The 18,048-nt window shown below is 47.4% G+C and overlaps 1 protein-coding gene across 1 annotated transcript in view; it reads right to left on the reverse strand.

The window, feature by feature from the left end:
- LOC124036317 (probable E3 ubiquitin-protein ligase HECTD4) overlaps positions 1 to 18,048 on the reverse strand; it is an 85,454-nt gene that overhangs the window by 31,714 nt on the left and 35,692 nt on the right. The window contains 34 exon segments of the mRNA XM_046350747.1: positions 1,280 to 1,415; positions 5,765 to 5,967; positions 6,098 to 6,179; positions 6,269 to 6,458; positions 6,542 to 6,822; positions 6,967 to 7,120; positions 8,144 to 8,328; positions 8,494 to 8,640; positions 8,749 to 8,915; positions 9,033 to 9,177; positions 9,303 to 9,438; positions 9,920 to 10,086; positions 10,200 to 10,288; positions 10,376 to 10,480; positions 10,559 to 10,751; positions 10,870 to 11,115; positions 11,292 to 11,455; positions 11,579 to 11,803; positions 11,932 to 12,136; positions 12,267 to 12,367; positions 12,555 to 12,708; positions 12,975 to 13,099; positions 13,443 to 13,571; positions 13,704 to 13,824; positions 14,058 to 14,163; positions 14,294 to 14,364; positions 14,490 to 14,632; positions 14,733 to 14,965; positions 15,126 to 15,266; positions 15,372 to 15,485; positions 15,598 to 15,759; positions 15,976 to 16,168; positions 16,268 to 16,438; positions 16,552 to 16,690. Of these exon segments, the coding sequence (XP_046206703.1) occupies positions 1,280 to 1,415; positions 5,765 to 5,967; positions 6,098 to 6,179; positions 6,269 to 6,458; positions 6,542 to 6,822; positions 6,967 to 7,120; positions 8,144 to 8,328; positions 8,494 to 8,640; positions 8,749 to 8,915; positions 9,033 to 9,177; positions 9,303 to 9,438; positions 9,920 to 10,086; positions 10,200 to 10,288; positions 10,376 to 10,480; positions 10,559 to 10,751; positions 10,870 to 11,115; positions 11,292 to 11,455; positions 11,579 to 11,803; positions 11,932 to 12,136; positions 12,267 to 12,367; positions 12,555 to 12,708; positions 12,975 to 13,099; positions 13,443 to 13,571; positions 13,704 to 13,824; positions 14,058 to 14,163; positions 14,294 to 14,364; positions 14,490 to 14,632; positions 14,733 to 14,965; positions 15,126 to 15,266; positions 15,372 to 15,485; positions 15,598 to 15,759; positions 15,976 to 16,168; positions 16,268 to 16,438; positions 16,552 to 16,690 (5,323 nt within the window).

An 18,048-nucleotide genomic window follows, 5' to 3' on the forward strand; every position in this document is an offset into this window, starting at 1 on the left:
TCAGTCTCTCGATCCCAGCTTTGATGCACCTGTACTGACCTCGCCTTCTGGATGATAGCGGGGTGAACAGGCAGTGGCTCGGGTGGTTGTTGTCCTTGATGATCTTTATGGCCTTCCTGTGACATCGGGTGTTGTAGGTGTCCTGGAGGGCAGGTAGTTTGCCCCCGGTGATGCGTTGTACAGACCTCACTACCCTCTGGAGAGCCTTACAGTTGTGGGCGGAGCAGTTGCCGTACCAGGCGGTGATACAGCCCGACAGGATGCTCTCGATTGTGCATCTGTAGAAGTTTGTGAGTGCTTTTGGTGACAAGCCAAATTTCTTCAGCCTCCTGAGGTTGAAGAGGCGCTGCTGCGCCTTCTTCACGATGCTGTCTGTGTGGGTGGACCAATTCAGTTTGTCTGTGATGTGTATGCCGAGGAACTTAAAACTTACTACCCTCTCCACTACTGTTCCATCGATGTGGATAGGGGGGTGTTCCCTCTGCTGTTTCCTGAAGTCCACAATCATCTCCTTAGTTTTGTTAACGTCGAGTGTGAGGTTATTTTCCTGACACCACACTCCGAGGGCCCTCACCTCCTCCCTGTAGGCCGTCTCATCGTTGTTGGTAATCAAGCCTACCACTGTTGTGTTGTCCGCAAACTTGATGATTGAGTTGGAGGCGTGCGTGGCCACGCAGTTGTGGGTGAACAGGGAGTACAGGAGAGGGCTCAGAACGCACCCTTGTGGGGCCCCAGTGTTGAGGATCAGCGGGGTGGAGATGTTGTTGCCTACCCTCACCACCTGGGGGTGGTCCGTCAGGAAGTCCATTACCCAGTTGCACAGGGCGGGGTCGAGACCCAGGGTCTCGAGCTTGATGACGAGCTTGGAGGGCACTATGGTTTTAAATGCCGAGCTGTAGTTGATGAACAGCATTCTCACATAGGTATTCCTCTTGTCCAGATGGGTTAGGGCAGTGTGCAGTGTGGTTGAGATTGCATCGTCTGTGGACCTATTTGGGCGGTAAGCAAATTGGAGTGGGTCTAGGGTGTCAGGTAGGGTGGAGGTGATATGGTCCTTGACTAGTCTGACTAGTCTCTCAAAGCACTTCATGATGACGGAAGTGAGTGCTACGGGCGATAGTCGTTTACCTCAGTTACCTTAGCAGCGTTAAATCCATGTGTTATCACTATGACCTTCATATACAGTATATTCTTAGAATTACATGGATCTAGCATTGCAAGTAGATCTTAAAATGGCTGCAGCTGCCTCCAAAACCTATGCATTCTGTTGGTGCTTTACCTTCTCTGCAGTGCTGGTCCAGATCTGGGCGGTGTTGGACTCGGGAGCTGTGAGCAGGCTGTGCAGCAGGGCAATAACCTCAGCAGCCATACTGTTGGCCACATGGCCACTGATGAAGGGCCTGATTGGGTCGGACCTGAACAGTGGAGGGAGAGAGGAGACCGCTCAGAACCACTATCCCCGGTGTTATTTTTTAAACATTTTTTACCTTGACACATTTTGGGGACTAAACTATTTTTCATTATTAAAAGGTTTCTTTATTATAAAAAATACTTTGACATTTTTGGGGTGGTTATTTCATTCCTAGGCTTTTTCCCCTTCTCTTTATTAAAAAATATATATATCATAGGCATGCAATACCATTGACAGCTGTTACAAATACAATCCCACAATAGGGGAGTGGGAGCTAAAGGTTCATTGTCCCCAAGAACACCTCACCATTTTCAGCCCACTACCTCAGTGCGGTGGACACACAGAAGCGTACAAACAAGCAATTACCCTAACAAACTACAAAGAACATAAACATGAATTACATACAAAAAATACCACAATAAATACAACTAAACAAACAAAAGAACCAACAACTACAATTATCATACGACTGGCGATCCAGGAGCACCTTTCCTTTGTCTCTGAAATCAAATCAGGCCCAACCCTCGACGACCTCCCACTTTCTTTTGCAATCAAGCCTTCTAGTGTATAATAGTGTTTGACAGTTCTTTTAAAGAATCCAATACTAACATATTTGTTTTCTGAGTTTTAAAAATCAAAAACTTCCCCAGCTGAACCAAGAGATTGTATATCGTGTTGCATCTGTCCCTTAAGTCACCCAATGGAACTGTTTGTGGAGAGATCAAAAACAGGGAAGAGCCACTCTTGTACTTTTGTCCAAAAGTTAGCAACTATGGGTCATTATCAGAAGATGTGGAACAAAATACTCTACTTCCACACCACAAAAAAGGCACAAATAAGAATCTTCAATAGCCCATATTTGTAACTTTCAAAGACCAAACAAACACGTAACAAAAACAGAGGGTTGAAACCCAACCAAAAGAGCGAGGAGTACCTTGAATAAAAAACACACGCACAATGATTAACTCACGGGGCGAGACCCGTAATCATCTGCCCAATCCACACGGGCACGAAAGCCCAAAACACACAGCAAAGGTACTCACACACACCAATGGACATTGTAACAATAATGGACAGCACCATGGTGAACAAAGGGCACATACAGTGCCTTGCGAAAGTATTCGGCCCCCTTGAACTTTGCGACCTTTTGCCACATTTCAGGCTTCAAACATAAAGATATAAAACTGTATTTTTTTTGTGAAGAATCAACAACAAGTGGGACACAATCATGAAGTGGAATGATATTTATTGGATATTTCAAACTTTTTTAACAAATCAAAAACTGAAAAATTGGGCATGCAAAATTATTCAGCCCCTTTACTTTCAGTGCAGCAAACTCTCTCCAGAAGTTCAGTGAGGATCTCTGAATGATCCAATGTTGACCTAAATGACTAATGATGATAAATACAATCCACCTGTGTGTAATCAAGTCTCCGTATAAATGCACCTGCACTGTGATAGTCTCAGAGGTCCGTTAGAAGCGCAGAGAGCATCATGAAGAACAAGGAACACACCAGGCAGGTCCGAGATACTGTTGTGAAGAAGTTTAAAGCCGGATTTGGATACAAAAAGATTTCCCATGCTTTAAACATCCCAAGGAGCACTGTGAGTCGTATATTGCACAAATCTGGCCTTTATGGAAGAGTGGCAAGAAGAAAGCCATTTCTTAAAGATATCCATAAAAAGTGTCGTTTAAAGTTTGCCACAAGCCACCTGGGAGACACACCAAACATGTGGAAGAAGGTGCTCTGGTCAGATGAAACCAAAATGGAACTTTTTGGCAACAATGCAAAACGTTATGTTTGGCGTAAAAGCAACACAGCTCATCACCCTGAACACACCATCCCCACTGTCAAACATGGTGGTGGCAGCATCATGGTTTGGGCCTGCTTTTCTTCAGCAGGGACAGGGAAGATGGTTAAAATTGATGGGAAGATGGATGGAGCCAAATACAGGACCATTCTGGAAGAAAACCTGATGGAGTCTGCAAAAGACCTGAGACTGGGACAGAGATTTGTCTTCCAACAAGACAATGATCCAAAACATAAAGCAAAATCTACAATGGAATGGTTCGAAAATAAACATATCCAGGTGTTAGAATGGCCAAGTCAAAGTCCAGATCTGAATCCAATCGAGAATCTGTGGAAAGAACTGAAAACTGCTGTTCACAAATGCTCTCCATCCAACCTCACTGAGCTCGAGCTGTTTTGCAAGGAGGAATGGGAAAAAATTTCAGTCTCTCGATGTGCAAAACTGAGAGAGACATACCCCAAGCGACATACCCCAAGGTGGCGCTACAAAGTATTAACTTAAGGGGGCTGAATAATTTTGTACACACAATTTTTCAGTTTTTGATTTGTTAAAAAAGTTTGAAATATCCAATAAATGTCGTTCCACTTCATGATTGTGTCCCACTTGTTGTTGATTCTTCACCAAAAAATACAGTTTTATATCTTTATGTTTGAAGCCTGAAATGTGGCAAAAGGTCGCAAAGTTCAAGGGGGCCGATTACTTTCGCAAGGCACTGTATATACAAATACAATCAGTGGGAATAGTGGCCAGGTGTGCCCAATTAAAATTCCAGAGGGATCCGTGACAGTAACATAGTAGAGGGATCCGTGACAGTAACAAAAATGTGTACAATATCTTCAATTGAAACATTCAGATAGTGGAGTCTAATGATGTTTTATAAATCAAATCAAAAACCTGCTTATAAGGGATGGGAGTATAAAATTATACATTTTTACAAATGTTCTTTCGTTAAACATCTGAGATTTAATATGCCTACAAAGAGTTTCTATTTTCTTTCCCTTTTTCTTCCATTCCGTTGGAATTTTTTATTTGATTTTTCATCTTTATTTAACCAGGTAGGTTAGTTGAGAACAAGATTTCATTTACAACTGCGACCTGGCCAAGACAAAGCAAAGCGACAAAAACAACAACACAGAGTTACACAAACAAACATACAGTCAATAACACAATAGAAGAATCTACGTACAGTGTGTGCAAATGTAGAAGAGTAGGGAGGTAAGGTAATAAATAGGCCATAGAGGCGAAATAATGACAATTTAGCATTAACACTGGAGTGATATATGTGCAAATGATGATGTGCAAGTAGAGATACTGGGGTGCAAAAGAGCAAGAGGATGAATAACAATATGTGGATGAGGTAGTTGGATGGGCTATTTACAGATTGGCTATGTACTGGTACAGTGATCGGTAAGCTGCTCAGACAGCTGATGCTTAAAGTTAGAGAGGGAGATATAAGACTCTAGCTTCAGTGATTTTTGCAATTTGTTCCAGTCATTGGCAGCAGAGAACTAGAAGGAAAGATGGCCAAAGGAAGTGTTGGCTTTGGGGATGACCAGTGAAATATACCTGCTGGAGCGCGTGCTACGGGTTGGTGTTGCTATGGTGACCAGTGAGCTGAGATAAGGTGGGGCTTTACCTAGCAAAGACTTATAGATGACCTGGAGCCAGTGGGTTTGGCGACAAATTTCTAGTGAGGGCCAGCCAACGAGAGCATACAGGTCGCAGTGGTGGGTAGTATATGGGGCTTAGGTGACAAAAAACGGACGGCACTGTGATAGACTACATCCAATTTGCTGACTAGAGTGTTGGAGGCTATTTTGTAAATGACATCGCCGAAGTCAAGGATCGTAATTCTTTTGCTGCCAGTAACTGATTTGACTTATGATTTGTACCTCCACTGAGTATAGAAAACATTAGGAAAACCTTCCTAATATTGAGGTGCACCATTCTAAGTGCTAAACATTTTGCTAGAATACGGGTGTCACAGCACAATAAAGCGAGATGTCTCCAGTTGAGAGGTACAGGGCTTTTATATTGGCCATTTGCCTCATGCTCCAATAGTAATGTAACCAGGCCCTCTCTTTGGGTTGTTGATAGTTCTCCCTGTTCAAATGAAAAAGCATGCAAGCAAAGGTTCTTTGATTTCTGTAAAAAAAAAAAAAAAAAAAAATTTGCCCATTCAGAAAGAGTTCATTGCCATTAATAGTTAATCATCAGCTGTCAAACTCGCATAACATAAATACAAACATTATCCTAAGTGGATATTACCATAGTCTTCAGTGAAGATGACATTACAATCAAGTTTTGAAAACAGGGTTGGATGCTCCTCGAAATAAAAAAATGAAATATTGTACTTGCAGCTGTAATATCTAGTGGGGTAATAATAAATGAAGCCCTACAGAGGAATGCAGTTATGTGACAGTTTTCTTATATTCTACTAGTATTACTAGTGGAACAGTGTTATGATAGTTTCTAATTCACTAGTATTACTGTTATGAAAAATGCATAATCTAATGTTTGCACAGCTCGAGTCAGACTGACCTGGCCAGTTCAGAGTTCCTGTCCCGACACACAGCGGTCTGAGCGGTCTTCTTCTTGTCCCCCGTGGTGACTCCTCCAGCAGCCTCCTGTGCCAGAGCCTCCACAGGCGGGCCCACGCTCACTATCAGCCCAGACTGGGCCCACTTATTGGCCTTCCTCAGGGCGGCTGCAGCCTCCTCTGTGATTACCTCACAGCTACCACTCTGGTGGGGTGAAGGAGCAGATCAGCCAGGAATAATGGTATGATTAATGAACACGCCTTCACAAGTAAAAATGCTTCTTTCACTTAGTGACAGCCAAATGACATATGAAGCCACATTAAACAGGCCTGACCTTGGTCATGTCTCTGTCCATCTTCACCACTTTCTCCATGTTTGCTCCAGTTCCAAGGCGGAATGGCCGGCCCTCTGAACTGCTGCAGGCCACCAGAAAGAAGGTGTCAGAGAAACTTTATGGATGGTTTGGCACACAAAACGTATCAGGAGGTATTATGATGAGTCTTACCTGAGCAGTGGCTGGAGCACCTCATGAGAGGACTGGTCCTCCCTCTTGTGGATAAAGATGGACAGTTTGCCATCCACAGCCTCGCTCTCCTCCCCCACATCCTTATCAGACTTCAGGGTTCCTTTGGGGCTGGAGTGGCTCAGGCTGGTGTCTGGCTCTGAGGAGCTGGGAGACAGCAGGGTCTGGCAGCCTGGTGAGGGACATGGTGTTAGAAAGATCACTAACTGAGACCAGAGATCTCCTGACCGACATGTCGAGACCAAAGGCTCCTACCTGGTACTACGTAGTCAGCCAGTTTGGCCAGCAGCAGGGCAGCAATGCGCGAGGCTGGGTCGGCGGCATCCTGCTGCTCAGCATCCAGGGTGTTGATGGAGTAGCTCCAGGCGGGCAGCGCCACGTTGCCACAGTCCTCCACACTCATCAGGGGCAGGGCAGCGCGGCACAGCTGCAGGATGATCAGCACCAGCTTGGGAGACGGCCGCTGGTCCAGCAACAGGGACAGGAGCTTGGAGACACAGGCTGGCTGGCTCAGGATGGCCTTCCCTATGTGGCTCCTGGAGAAGCACCAGACAGTCAGGAATAATTAGAAGACGAAAACCTAACAGTAATTTCTAAAACACAGAACACGAAATAACATTAAGCCCTCATGTTGATAGGAGTTTGTTTAAGGTGTTGTGTTGTTGTCTGGTGGTGTTTACCTGGACAGGTCGTTGAGCAGGCTGAGGACATCTTGCAGGGCGTCGTTCCCTGCTGCCTGGTTCCCACAGCACTCTGTGGCTCTGGCCAGGTGGTTGGTCAGCAGGCTGGATACCTGCCGGGCCAGACCCGAGTGCACCGCATCTGTTGAACCACCTTTAGAAAGGGGTAGAGGGATTTCTGTAGTAGCTAGAATCACCACACTGAATATTATTGTAAATAAACACTGATGTGAGGTTGCATCTTAAAGTCTGATCATCTGTATTCAAAGGTCCTGTAGTGGCTTCCTTTCATCTTTACCATAGCCACTACCCAAGCCTGAAGCGGGGTTGTTTGGTACGCATACAGTCCACACTCAAGGTTTCCAAACGGCCAAACATTCAATGACATCCAGGGATATGGTGCAACAAAAATGTTTATTCTTCTTATATCTAACAAATAAATGATTCTCCAATCAACTTAAAGCATAGAATACTTGATATGGAAAATACATATTATGACCTATTTGTATGTCTGTATGTCTGTATGGTCAAAAAACTATACCGCTCCCGCATCAAGCAAGGACTCCTCTCCCGAAGGCCCAACTTCCTGCCTTTATCCTAACACACTTACCACAATACAATGAATAGGCAAGAGAGGAGGCCAAATGGCTGAGTTACACTTACAACAAATGAATATATCTCAATCAGGTAAATATAAATCATAAAGGTACGTACCTAATATTTCATCATTTACATTCATATTTAATATATTTACACAAATATACATGGAGCTCCATATGTTCAGTCTTTTATACAAATATGTCCAAATCGGCTCTAACAGGTCCTCAAAGATGAAGTCATACTTATGTTTCTGAACATAAGCTATTTTAAATCAACCCATCTTTCCTCTGGTTTCTGAATTAGTGGCCTAATTCAACTTTTATCAAGCTTGCCTAACTTTTACCTCCAACTATTCTTCTGCATCTTGTCCTCACTTTGATAGTAGACCCTGAAGACATTGAGACCGTCTTTCAAACCTTCCTCCTCAGCTAAAGGCACAGTGCAATATCAATATATTGGAAACTGAAATGTTCTTACATGCTCTGCTTGAGTGCTGAAGTTCTCTTAATTTCTTGGAGTGAGCTACCTGCTTCACAAGCGGATAAGTCCCCCACCCTCAAAAAACTATATTGCATACCTTCCACCTTCTCCCACTCAATGCAGCGGTTGGCCAGCACCTGGAAAGCAGCCCAGGCCATGGTGGCCACCTTCTGCTTCTTGGTTTGCTTCTCATTGGAGCTGCAGTCCCTCTGGCCACTCAGGCTGCACAGGCGGTCCATCAGATGTACCAGACCACTGCGCACCAGGCACTGCTCCTCACTCCTACAGGAACACAGGACCAGACGGGTTGGTGTTTGGAGGATGGCAATTATTGGAAGTGAGGCATTTTTGGGTGCCAGGAGAATGAGTTAAGTTGTTTGTTACAAAAGCAGTTACAAAACAGTTTTCCAAGAGTAGCATGAAAAAGATGGAGAATAATTTTCTTGCCTGGTATAGGGGATGGTGCAGAGCATGCCGATACTGTTAGCACAAGCGATGGGGTAGCGGGCACATAGTGACACTACAGAGGTCATGGTCTCCCCAAAGGCCTCCTGCACCTGCTCCACCATTCCCCCACAAGTCAGCTCCTCGATCCTGCAGAGGACACACACAGATACACATACATTTAGAAAACTACATTTTATTTCAGAATGTTAATTGATGATAGGTTTGTGTGTGAGTGTGTCTGTGTCCATCCCTTACCTGGGCCCTCCCTGCAGTACCATGGTAACAGGGCCCACCAGATGAGTGACCCCGCCCACCCTGACTGCGGCAGTGAGCAGCTCCCTCATGTGTACCAAGGCCTGCTTCCTCGTGCTGCCCCGCCTCCACCGTGTCTGAGCCGCAGACAGGAAACTGCTGCTGGACACCTGGAGGAGGAAGAATTAGGGTAAAATATGATTAGACTCATCTTCTCTAATCATTTGGCACCAAAAACAATTTCAGTGTGTATGTGCAGTGACTTTGTGGCGGAGGGCTGGACTTACAGACTGGTCGGGCATGGTCCCAATGAAGGCAAAGAGCTGTCCCAGCAGCACACTGTACGTTGGCTTGTCCCGGCTGTCCTCCATGGCTAGAGACTGCAGCAGTGTGAAGGAGCTGCTGCGGTGACTGGTAGGGTGGTGTCGCCTCCTACAGTAGGGGAGGACAACAAAGTGGAGGGGTGAGTACTCTCTCCATTCATCATCAACTTAGTGTAGTTACACTTGTAATCCACTTTCTTGGTGTCATCAAAAACAGTTCAGTGTACAGAAAACCTTTGGCTGCTGTGTGTGAACTCCAGGTCCTGGTTGGCGATCATTTCCAGGTCGGAGGGTGCAGACATGCTGCGCAGGAAGACTGGCTGCTTCACCCCGGGGACCACCGTCTTAGTGTCTGACACAGACTTACAGGCTGCAACAACAAAAAGCCAGTATTGGTTACCCCTATTTCATCATACTACATGCAGGCAGTCAAAGTAAATCAGGGATGGCTATAGAGGAGCAGGTGAAAGCTAGGGAAGTGAGGTAGGTTGGGGAGGTGCAGTAGCTGGGGTGGTGCAGTAGCTGGGGAGGTGCAGTAGGTTGGGGAGGTGCAGTAGGTTGGGGAGGTGCAGTAGGCTGGGGAGGTGCGGTAGGTTGGGGAGGTGCAGTAGGCTGGGGAGGTGAAGTAGGCTGGGGAGGTGAAGTAGGCTGGGGAGGTGCAGTAGGCTGGGGAGGTGCAGTAGATTGGGGAGGTGCAGTAGGCTGGGGAGGTGCAGTAGGCTGGAGAGGTGCAGTAGGCTGGGGAGGTGCAGTAGGCTGGGGAGGTGCAGTAGGTTGGGGAGGTGCAGTAGGCTGGGGAGGTGCAGTAGGCTGGGGAAGTGTAATGTAGGAAGGTGTAAACTTAGTTGTACCTGGCGTGCCAGCAGGCGTGGTGCTCAGGCTCCTGCAGTGAGGAGCGATGGTGACGTGGAGCAGCAGCTCTGTGCGGTTCATCAGGCTCTTCACCAGGGCTTTGGTTTTGGCCAGCGGCACACCACTCTTCAGGTGGACAGAGTTCACCTCCTGGAAGAACTTCTCCCTGCGGACAAATTCAGATGATCACAAACCAGAAGACAACATGGAGTCTTCGAAAGCAGTGTAGATGTTACCTCATCAGTCAACATCTGTATTGTCACGTCGCTCTTCTCTTACCTCAGTGTGAGGACAACGTTTTCCAAATCACTGCAGTCCAGTGGGACCTCTTTTAGTGAACACAGCAATTCTAGTTCCTTCATTTTGTTCTGGGGAAACAAAAACAAATGATGTGAGCTGAACAGTGAACAATTTTAAGAGAATCTGTGGAGAATTAGAGGTAGAGGGATGTGTACCTCAAAGAAGTGGTAGTCATGGAAGAAAGGAGCATTGTTCTCCAGTTTTCCCTGCTGAGCTTCCTCCACCTCGTTCTGCCACTTCTGTTCCAGCTCTGCTACACTCTGGGGGGGCAACAGACAAAGTTATACACACATACACACACTTGGAGAGGGAAAAGCTGAATTGTGCCACTTGTGTACCTGCAGCTGGCGCTCCATGGCGTTGATCTTCTTGAAAGTCTCGGCCATGATCTTACAGAGCAGGTCGTACTCCTCAGCGTGCTCCTCGCGGTACTGGAAGTTGACGAGTGACTGGAGAGCATCCACCAGCGTCAGGTGCTTTATCACACACGACACTATGACCTCCTCCATAACGTCTGGCCTGATCACCTCCCTGACACGGGAAAGTCAGAGAGAAAGGGGGTGAAAAGGATAGACAGTAATGACTGGTTAAAATAGAATTAGGATGTCAGTTGTGCAAGCCTGCCGTAGATATCGTCACCCCTTCTCACTTGATGCTGGGACGGAACTGTGGTCGCCCCCTGCCGGACACCTCTCGTAGCCGGCCCATGATTCCTGGAGGCAGGCGGATACGGGGCAGGTCAAAGTAGGCCCCAGGCATGAGGCCCGGGGGAGGGATGAGGACATCAGAGGGGTAGGTGAACTCTTGGTCCTCCTCGATGGTGAGGGGTAAGGGTGAGGGGCTGGGGGTGAGGGCTGGAGAGAGGGCACCATTAGCCTCCACCTGCCATTGGCACCTGAAGGAAACACAAAGCAGAAACACAAAGCAGCCTCTGCTGTGTCACACATGTTATTTTACTAATTTATTCTTATACATTGGTTATAGCTGTGTACGACTGTGCTTCTATATTGCAGTGCATTTGTGCTATCTATAGGGTGGGCTCTGTATCATTCTCCATTTATGCTGTGTCACCTTTGGAGCAGCTTGGAGCAGAGCAGGTCATGGCAGGTGTCCTCCTCTCGGGTTACTTCAGGTCCATTGTATAGGATGCGGAGCATGGAGCAGGCTAGAACAGACAGACCCAACGCCAGGTCTGCCAGGAAGGGGAGACCCCCAGAGACATCATCCGATGACTCCTGGAGTGGGAAAACAGAGACAGTTCAATGTAACACTGTAACAACGTCTGGGTGTGTATGTCCAACATGGCAGCAACATGCTAGAACTCATGCGGTATTTTACAACTCCACAGCTGTGTGTACCTGGGCTCGGACAGTGCAGGAAAACCCCCACATGGCTTTGTCTGGGGTGTTGTGCTCACGCCCACTCCTCATCTCAAAGGAGAACGTCACTGTGTCCCCCTCCACCTTGACCAGGTCTTTGGGCCAACCTGTCCCTAGGACACTGCGACTGCCATAGCCCAGAGTGTTGCCTCCATACTCAGTCACCTTGCGACTGTTAGTGTTGGGCCCGGCATACATCACCAACTGGAACATCAGAGAGAAAAGATCAAGTAAATACTCTTCCTCATAGAGCTTTGCAATACTAGACATGTTATGCCATAGCTTTACCAGGGAAATATGATGTGGGGTGTAGAGGTGCAGCGATTGGTCACCTTGTCGTAGTCGTATTGTGAGGAGCAGCGGGAGTCGAAGCGCAGGTAGAGGCAGCGTGCCCCTGGGATGTGTACCGTCTCTTTGAACTTATAGTTGTCTCGCACCGGGTGGACCGTCTCCACCGTCTTCCCAGCAGCCCACGGGGCAGGGATCTTCAGGCCTGTCAGGAAGCCTGGCTCCTCCCGCTCATCTAGGATTCTAAAGCTGGAGAAGGACAGACCGTCATTGGCGACAGAGGAACAGTCGTCAGGGACAGATACACAAACACACTTGGAAAACCAGGCTTATGGTCCTGATAAACCTGGCCAACACAGAGGACCGTGCGTGCGCTTACTTGTCATCAGCAGCAGCAGGCGTCTTTTGGCCCAGCGGCCCTCCTACCAATGGAGTGCTGTCAGTGAAGAGAGGAGACTGGGTCTTGAGCAGCAGAGCAGTCTGGGAAATAACCAGGGGAAACCCATATAAATATATACTCATTCTCCTTCCAAATTATCATCAACTTTCATTTAACAATCACCATATGTCTACACATATTCCACCACAGAAACTAGAGATGACGGCCACAAGTTCTAAACCAGAGAAGAATATCTGCATTGAGGTGAGACTGTTTGAGTGCCCCCACCTGGCTGGTGTAGAGGACTAGCTGCACTAGTTGGGGCATGAGGGCGTCGGCGAGCGCAAGTGTCTGCAGGTTGGGATGCATCAGAGAGGTGAGTAGAACCGGCAGCAGGTGCCCCAGCATTGTAGCCTTGGTAATCTGCTCCAAGCCCTTCAGCCTGCGGCCCAGGAGGAGAGGAAGAGGGGAGAGGGGGAGGAGGGGAGAGGAAGAGTTGGGACAAGGAGGAGAGAGGAAGAGGAAGAAAGAGAATGAGAGAGAAATGTTAGATGAAAGGTATGTAGAAGAAGAGGCAGTCAGAAAGGGAACATGCAGATACACAGGCAACAGGTTGAGGGCTTAGGGGTAAGCAGACAACAGGTAAAATGACAGGTAGACAGGCAACAGGTAGACAGGTAAAGCAGAGAGGGGAATGGTGATGGTCACCTGGTCTCTCGGTCAGTGATGTCACTGTTGATGAGGGCAGTGGTCACCTGCTGCAGGCTCTCCAGCACCTCGTCACACCCCACCAGGATCTTGGTGGCCAGCGACAGGATACTGGTCTGCAGCTCCTGGAAACCACACACAGAAAAGGCAATGCTTCCGTAACAGTGCCTACTTGCTTACAACAGGAAAAACAACTTCATGAATTCCAAAGAAATGTACAGTCGCAGCTATACTATGTGCCTGTGGGTAAGAAAACAAACACCCATAGATAAAAGCACGAAGAAAAAAGGGCTTACTGTTGAATATGCTAAATGGGGTGGCTATGCTGTGTCATGATTGAAACATTTCCTTGCTCCATTGCTGCAGCAATTGAGGCCGCTCAGAGAGAGAGAGAGAGAGAGGAGAGGGGCGGACATATGGACTCCACATGGACAGACAGCAGTAGGGGTATTTAAAGGGGGTGTTTACCTGTACCTTCATTGTTTCCCCTTGTAGGGAGTTGTCACTGTCGTCGTTGTCGTCGGGGCGGATCAGAACAGTGTTGCTAAGCAGGTGGTTCTGAATGGCCATGAGGTAGCGCAGGCTTGATGAGGCCACCTGGTAGAAGGGAAGGAGGGAAGTCAGTATACAAGAGGTAACACAATCTACTGCTGATTAGACAACAGACGGTCTGACCAGACAAAGCCCAGTTGATCCTCGGTGTAGTTGAGCAGTGACAAAGACACATACTGGCACAGTGGAGAGAAGCTTCTGGAAGTCATCCCTGGCGACAGTCTGACATTTGGTGATAAGACGGCAGGATTCACGGACAACAGTCTTCAGGATGCTGTGCAGGAGTTCATCACTGAGTCTGATGGGGAAACACAGGAGAGAGATGCTCAGACTGTTTCAGCTGAACAACCCTCTAATACAGAGACAGTGTCATATTGCATTATTATTAATGGGATAGAACATTTTATGGCATCAGGTTACTCAGAAAAACCCTTTAGCTCTGGTTAGGGGAGGAATTGAGAGTTATTTTTCAAGCAGGAATGCATGAAATTGCAAAGTGTTGAGCAAATCTCTGCAATAGCTGTGCTCTACCTGTAGTGGTCATCTTCGTCACTCCCAAATCGATTTTTCTGCAGCTGGTCAGCCAGGTTGGTGAGGATGACATCACGGAGCTGGGACAGACCACTGTTCCTCTCCCCTAAAGATCACACAGATATACACAGACCACATTCAGCGATTCCATTGTACCAGATACAAGCCCTATACGAAGATGATTAGAATGTGTTAAGAGTGTGCATAAAACCCAATGAGTAGGTTGCAACTATCACCTTCTGTCAGGACCAGCTTCAGCAGGTTGTTGAGTTCAGACTCCCCCTGATACAAGGTATTCAAACCCGAGCTACAGAGATGGAGAGATAACCGAGACAGTAGATGCCAATCAAGGGACCGATAGTTGTCTCAAAGTCCAGGTCTTTATGTGTGTCCTGTGTTTATGGTTATGAATTTGTGCTGTACTGTGTTTACCTGATAGCCAGACACACCTCTGCCTGGATCTCTGGTCCGATCTGATCCACCGGTGTCATGAGCAGCTGCCACAGGAGCAGACCTGAACGCCGCACGCTCTCCCTGTTCTGCTCCGACTGAGGGTTGAAGAACCTGAACACCACCTGAACGGCAAACACCAATGTGTAAATATGAGTCATTTAGACGTCAGTTGGACTCCAGGTAGCATCACAGCAGCAGGCTGGATCTCCAGCTCCACCGTACCTGGAATACCACCAGGATGCAGCGGATGATGCAGCTGTCCCCATTGACCATGGCTTTCTCCATGATGTCACAGATGCTGCTGAAGTGGCGAGCATCGATGGGGTGCTGCTTGCCCAGGAGGGTGCCCAGGGGCAGGCTGCTGCTGGCTGCCAGCAGGTTGAGCTGGTGGATGCACATAGCGCCCACATGGTGAAGCAGCTGGTTGATCACCTCACCGGTGGCCACGGTCTCCTCTGCAGCAGGGAGAGAGAGGAAGGGAGGGTAGTAACTATTAACTGCCTGATCTCACGTGAATGAAGAAGCTGGTTCAGACACTATTTAGCCTATGATTCTGCAGCACATCACTTGAGGTCAGCGTCGATTGACAAACAGGATTAGGGCTATTTTGGTTACCTTGGGGTTCTTTGATGACATTGCTGACGCCAAGCCTATGGCACATGTGATGGAAGGCCTGGTTGCCAGGGTTACACCACTGGTCCATGTAGTCACTGGAGCAGGTCCAGATCAAGTTGTTGAGGGCGTCATAGCAGGCTCCTACAGCACATAGGAATGGGTGCAGGGGTTACAACACAAATATGTGCTGCACTTTATACATTTCAGCTCACACAGAAAAAAACTAATTCCTGAACAGGAGCTTACCTAGCCCTGCCACCTGGGCACCCCTGCCCAGAGAACTGCCAGGGGCATCAATGAGGTCTGCCCGGCTGCTGAACTGACCATCAGCTAGGTTGAACACCAGACTGGATGAGAGGACTGATCAGAGAAAGAGAGGAAAGCAGTCAACAAACATGCCACTGACAGTAGAAAGAAGAGACTTAAAAACACAACAGAGATTCCCAGTGAAGATGAACATGTCTGCTCTTACTTTTCAGGGAGGACAGACCGCTGGTGCCTCCAAACAGGGAGCGTGTGGTAGAACTGCCAGACACGCCAGGCGGAGACGCCAGCATCACCAGAGAGGTCCCACACACATACATGGGCGTCTTCCTCAGAGTCTTCAGAGGGAGGCCACAGCTAGTGTTCACTGCTGTGGAAGAGGAGCAAAGACATGCTTCAACACACAACATAAATATACAGGACTAAGGGACGTGAAGTGTGAATTGCACAATGTGATGAGGATAATGGATTCAATCATAATTTTCACTGCCTGGTTATTTCACATTTAATTGAGTGTGAAACAATGTGTACAGTATATATATCTAAATAGTATGAGTGTATTATGACTATTGAGTGTAAGTATTACCGGACTGCTCCTCCTTGACAGTGTTGGAGATGGCAGAGCCGGTGAGAGCGGCCAGCGTGGCGGAGTGGGAGGCGCGGAAGCGCGACATGCGACTCAGCAGCAGCTCGTTTAGACATTTGGAAGACTCGCCCTCCTTCCGTGTCAGGATCACCCTCTCCTGCAGGACGTCTGCCACACACAACCCTGTCTCCGTCTGCACCGGGAGGAGGAGGAACAGAGGGGTGAGAGAGGGGAATGAGGGAAGAGCTTTGCTAAGCATAGTTGAGAGGCTAGATGACGCATGCTCACTTACCGACAGCTGAAAGAAATCCATGAAGATGGAGTGGCCTTTCTGGGTCTTCTCGTTAAGGCTGGCGGGAGACCACACCCAGTACAGGTAGGTTCCATCTGAGCACAGGTGCAGCGTGGTCACGCTGCTGCCCACAGGGAAGTGGTGGGCTGGCATTGACACGATCTGGCACGCCTGAGATGGGTAGAAAGAGCACAGTCAGTCTTTTAGTGGAGATACACTACTGTGTAATTTGGTCATCATAAGTGACGTCATGAAGCCTGTCACTAGATGCCAGCTGGCATTACCTGAAGGGTGAAGGGGTCGATGACGTGGCACAGCTGATGGGGCTTGAAATCAAAGGAGGCGGGACGGTGGAGAAGGCGGCCGCTGCTGAACACCACCCAGCCCGCCTCAAACTCCTCATTCCGACAGTACACAAATCCCCTGCACAAACACAAAACCAGGCTCTCCATTTCCTTTGACATCTTGCTCAGAAAGTGAAATCAGAGGGGGATTTCCAGTAGGGCAGAAGAAGGGAACAGGAGGTATCCCTGTGGCAAGGGTATTTTATTGTGGCACTCTCACTTTTTGGGGGGGTAGATATTGTAGATAGATTGTGGCTTCCATCAACGTAATTGTCTGCATAATTTCCAACCCCCCCCCCCCATACATTTGTTTGTGTGTGTGTATATACACACACATACAGTAGCAGTCAAAAGTTTGGGCACACCTACTCATTCAAGATTTTTTCTTTATTTGAACTATTGTCTACATTGTAGAATAAAAGTGAAGACATCAAAACTATGAAATAACACATAGTAATCATAGTAACACATAGTAACTACATGGAATCATGTAGTAACCAAAAAAAGTGTTGAACAAATCCGAATATATTTTGGAGATTCTTCAAAGTAGCCACCCTTTGATGACAGTTTTGCATTCTCTCAACCAGATTCATGAGATAGTCAACTGGAATGCATTTCAATTAACAGGTGTGCCTTGTTAAAAGTTTATTTGTGGAATTTCTCTCCTTCCTAATGCGGGGGTGGTATACAGAAGATTATTTTGGTAAACGACCAAGTCCATATTATGGAAAGAACAGCTCAAATAAGCAAAGAGAAACGACAGTCCATCATCACATGAAGGTCAGTCAATGTGGAAAATTTCAAGAACTTTTAAAGTTTCTTCAAGTGCTGTGGCAAAAACCATCAAGCGCTATAATGAAATTGGCTCTCATGACGACAGCCACAGGAAAGGAAGACCCAGAGTTAACTCTGTGCAGAGGATAAGTTTTTGATTTTTGGTTCTATCTGCCATGTGTTTGTGAGACGCAGAGTAGGTGAACGAATGATCTCCGCATGTATGATTCCCACCGTGAAGTATGGATGAGGAGGGTGATGGTGTGGGGGTGCTTTGCTGGTGACACTGCCTGTTATTTATTTAGAAGGCACACTTAACCAGCATGGCTACCACAGCATTCTGCAGCGATATGCCTTCCCATCTGTTTTGCACTTAGTTTGACTATCATTTGTTTTTCAACAAGACGATGACCCAAAACACACTTCCAGGCTGTGTAAGGGCAATTTGACCAAGAAGGATAGTGATGGAGTGCTGCATCAGATGACCTGGCCTCCACAATCATCCGACCTCAACCCAATTGAGATGGTTTGCGATGAGTTGGACGCAGAGTTAAGGAAAAGCAGCCAACAAGTGCTCAGCATATGTGGTAACTCATTCAAGACTGTTGAAAAAGCATTCCAGGTAAAGCTGGTTGAGAGAATGCCAAGTGTGCAAAGCTGTCA

This window comes from Oncorhynchus gorbuscha, linkage group LG05, assembly GCF_021184085.1.
Source record: "Oncorhynchus gorbuscha isolate QuinsamMale2020 ecotype Even-year linkage group LG05, OgorEven_v1.0, whole genome shotgun sequence".
Taxonomy (NCBI): domain Eukaryota; kingdom Metazoa; phylum Chordata; class Actinopteri; order Salmoniformes; family Salmonidae; genus Oncorhynchus; species Oncorhynchus gorbuscha.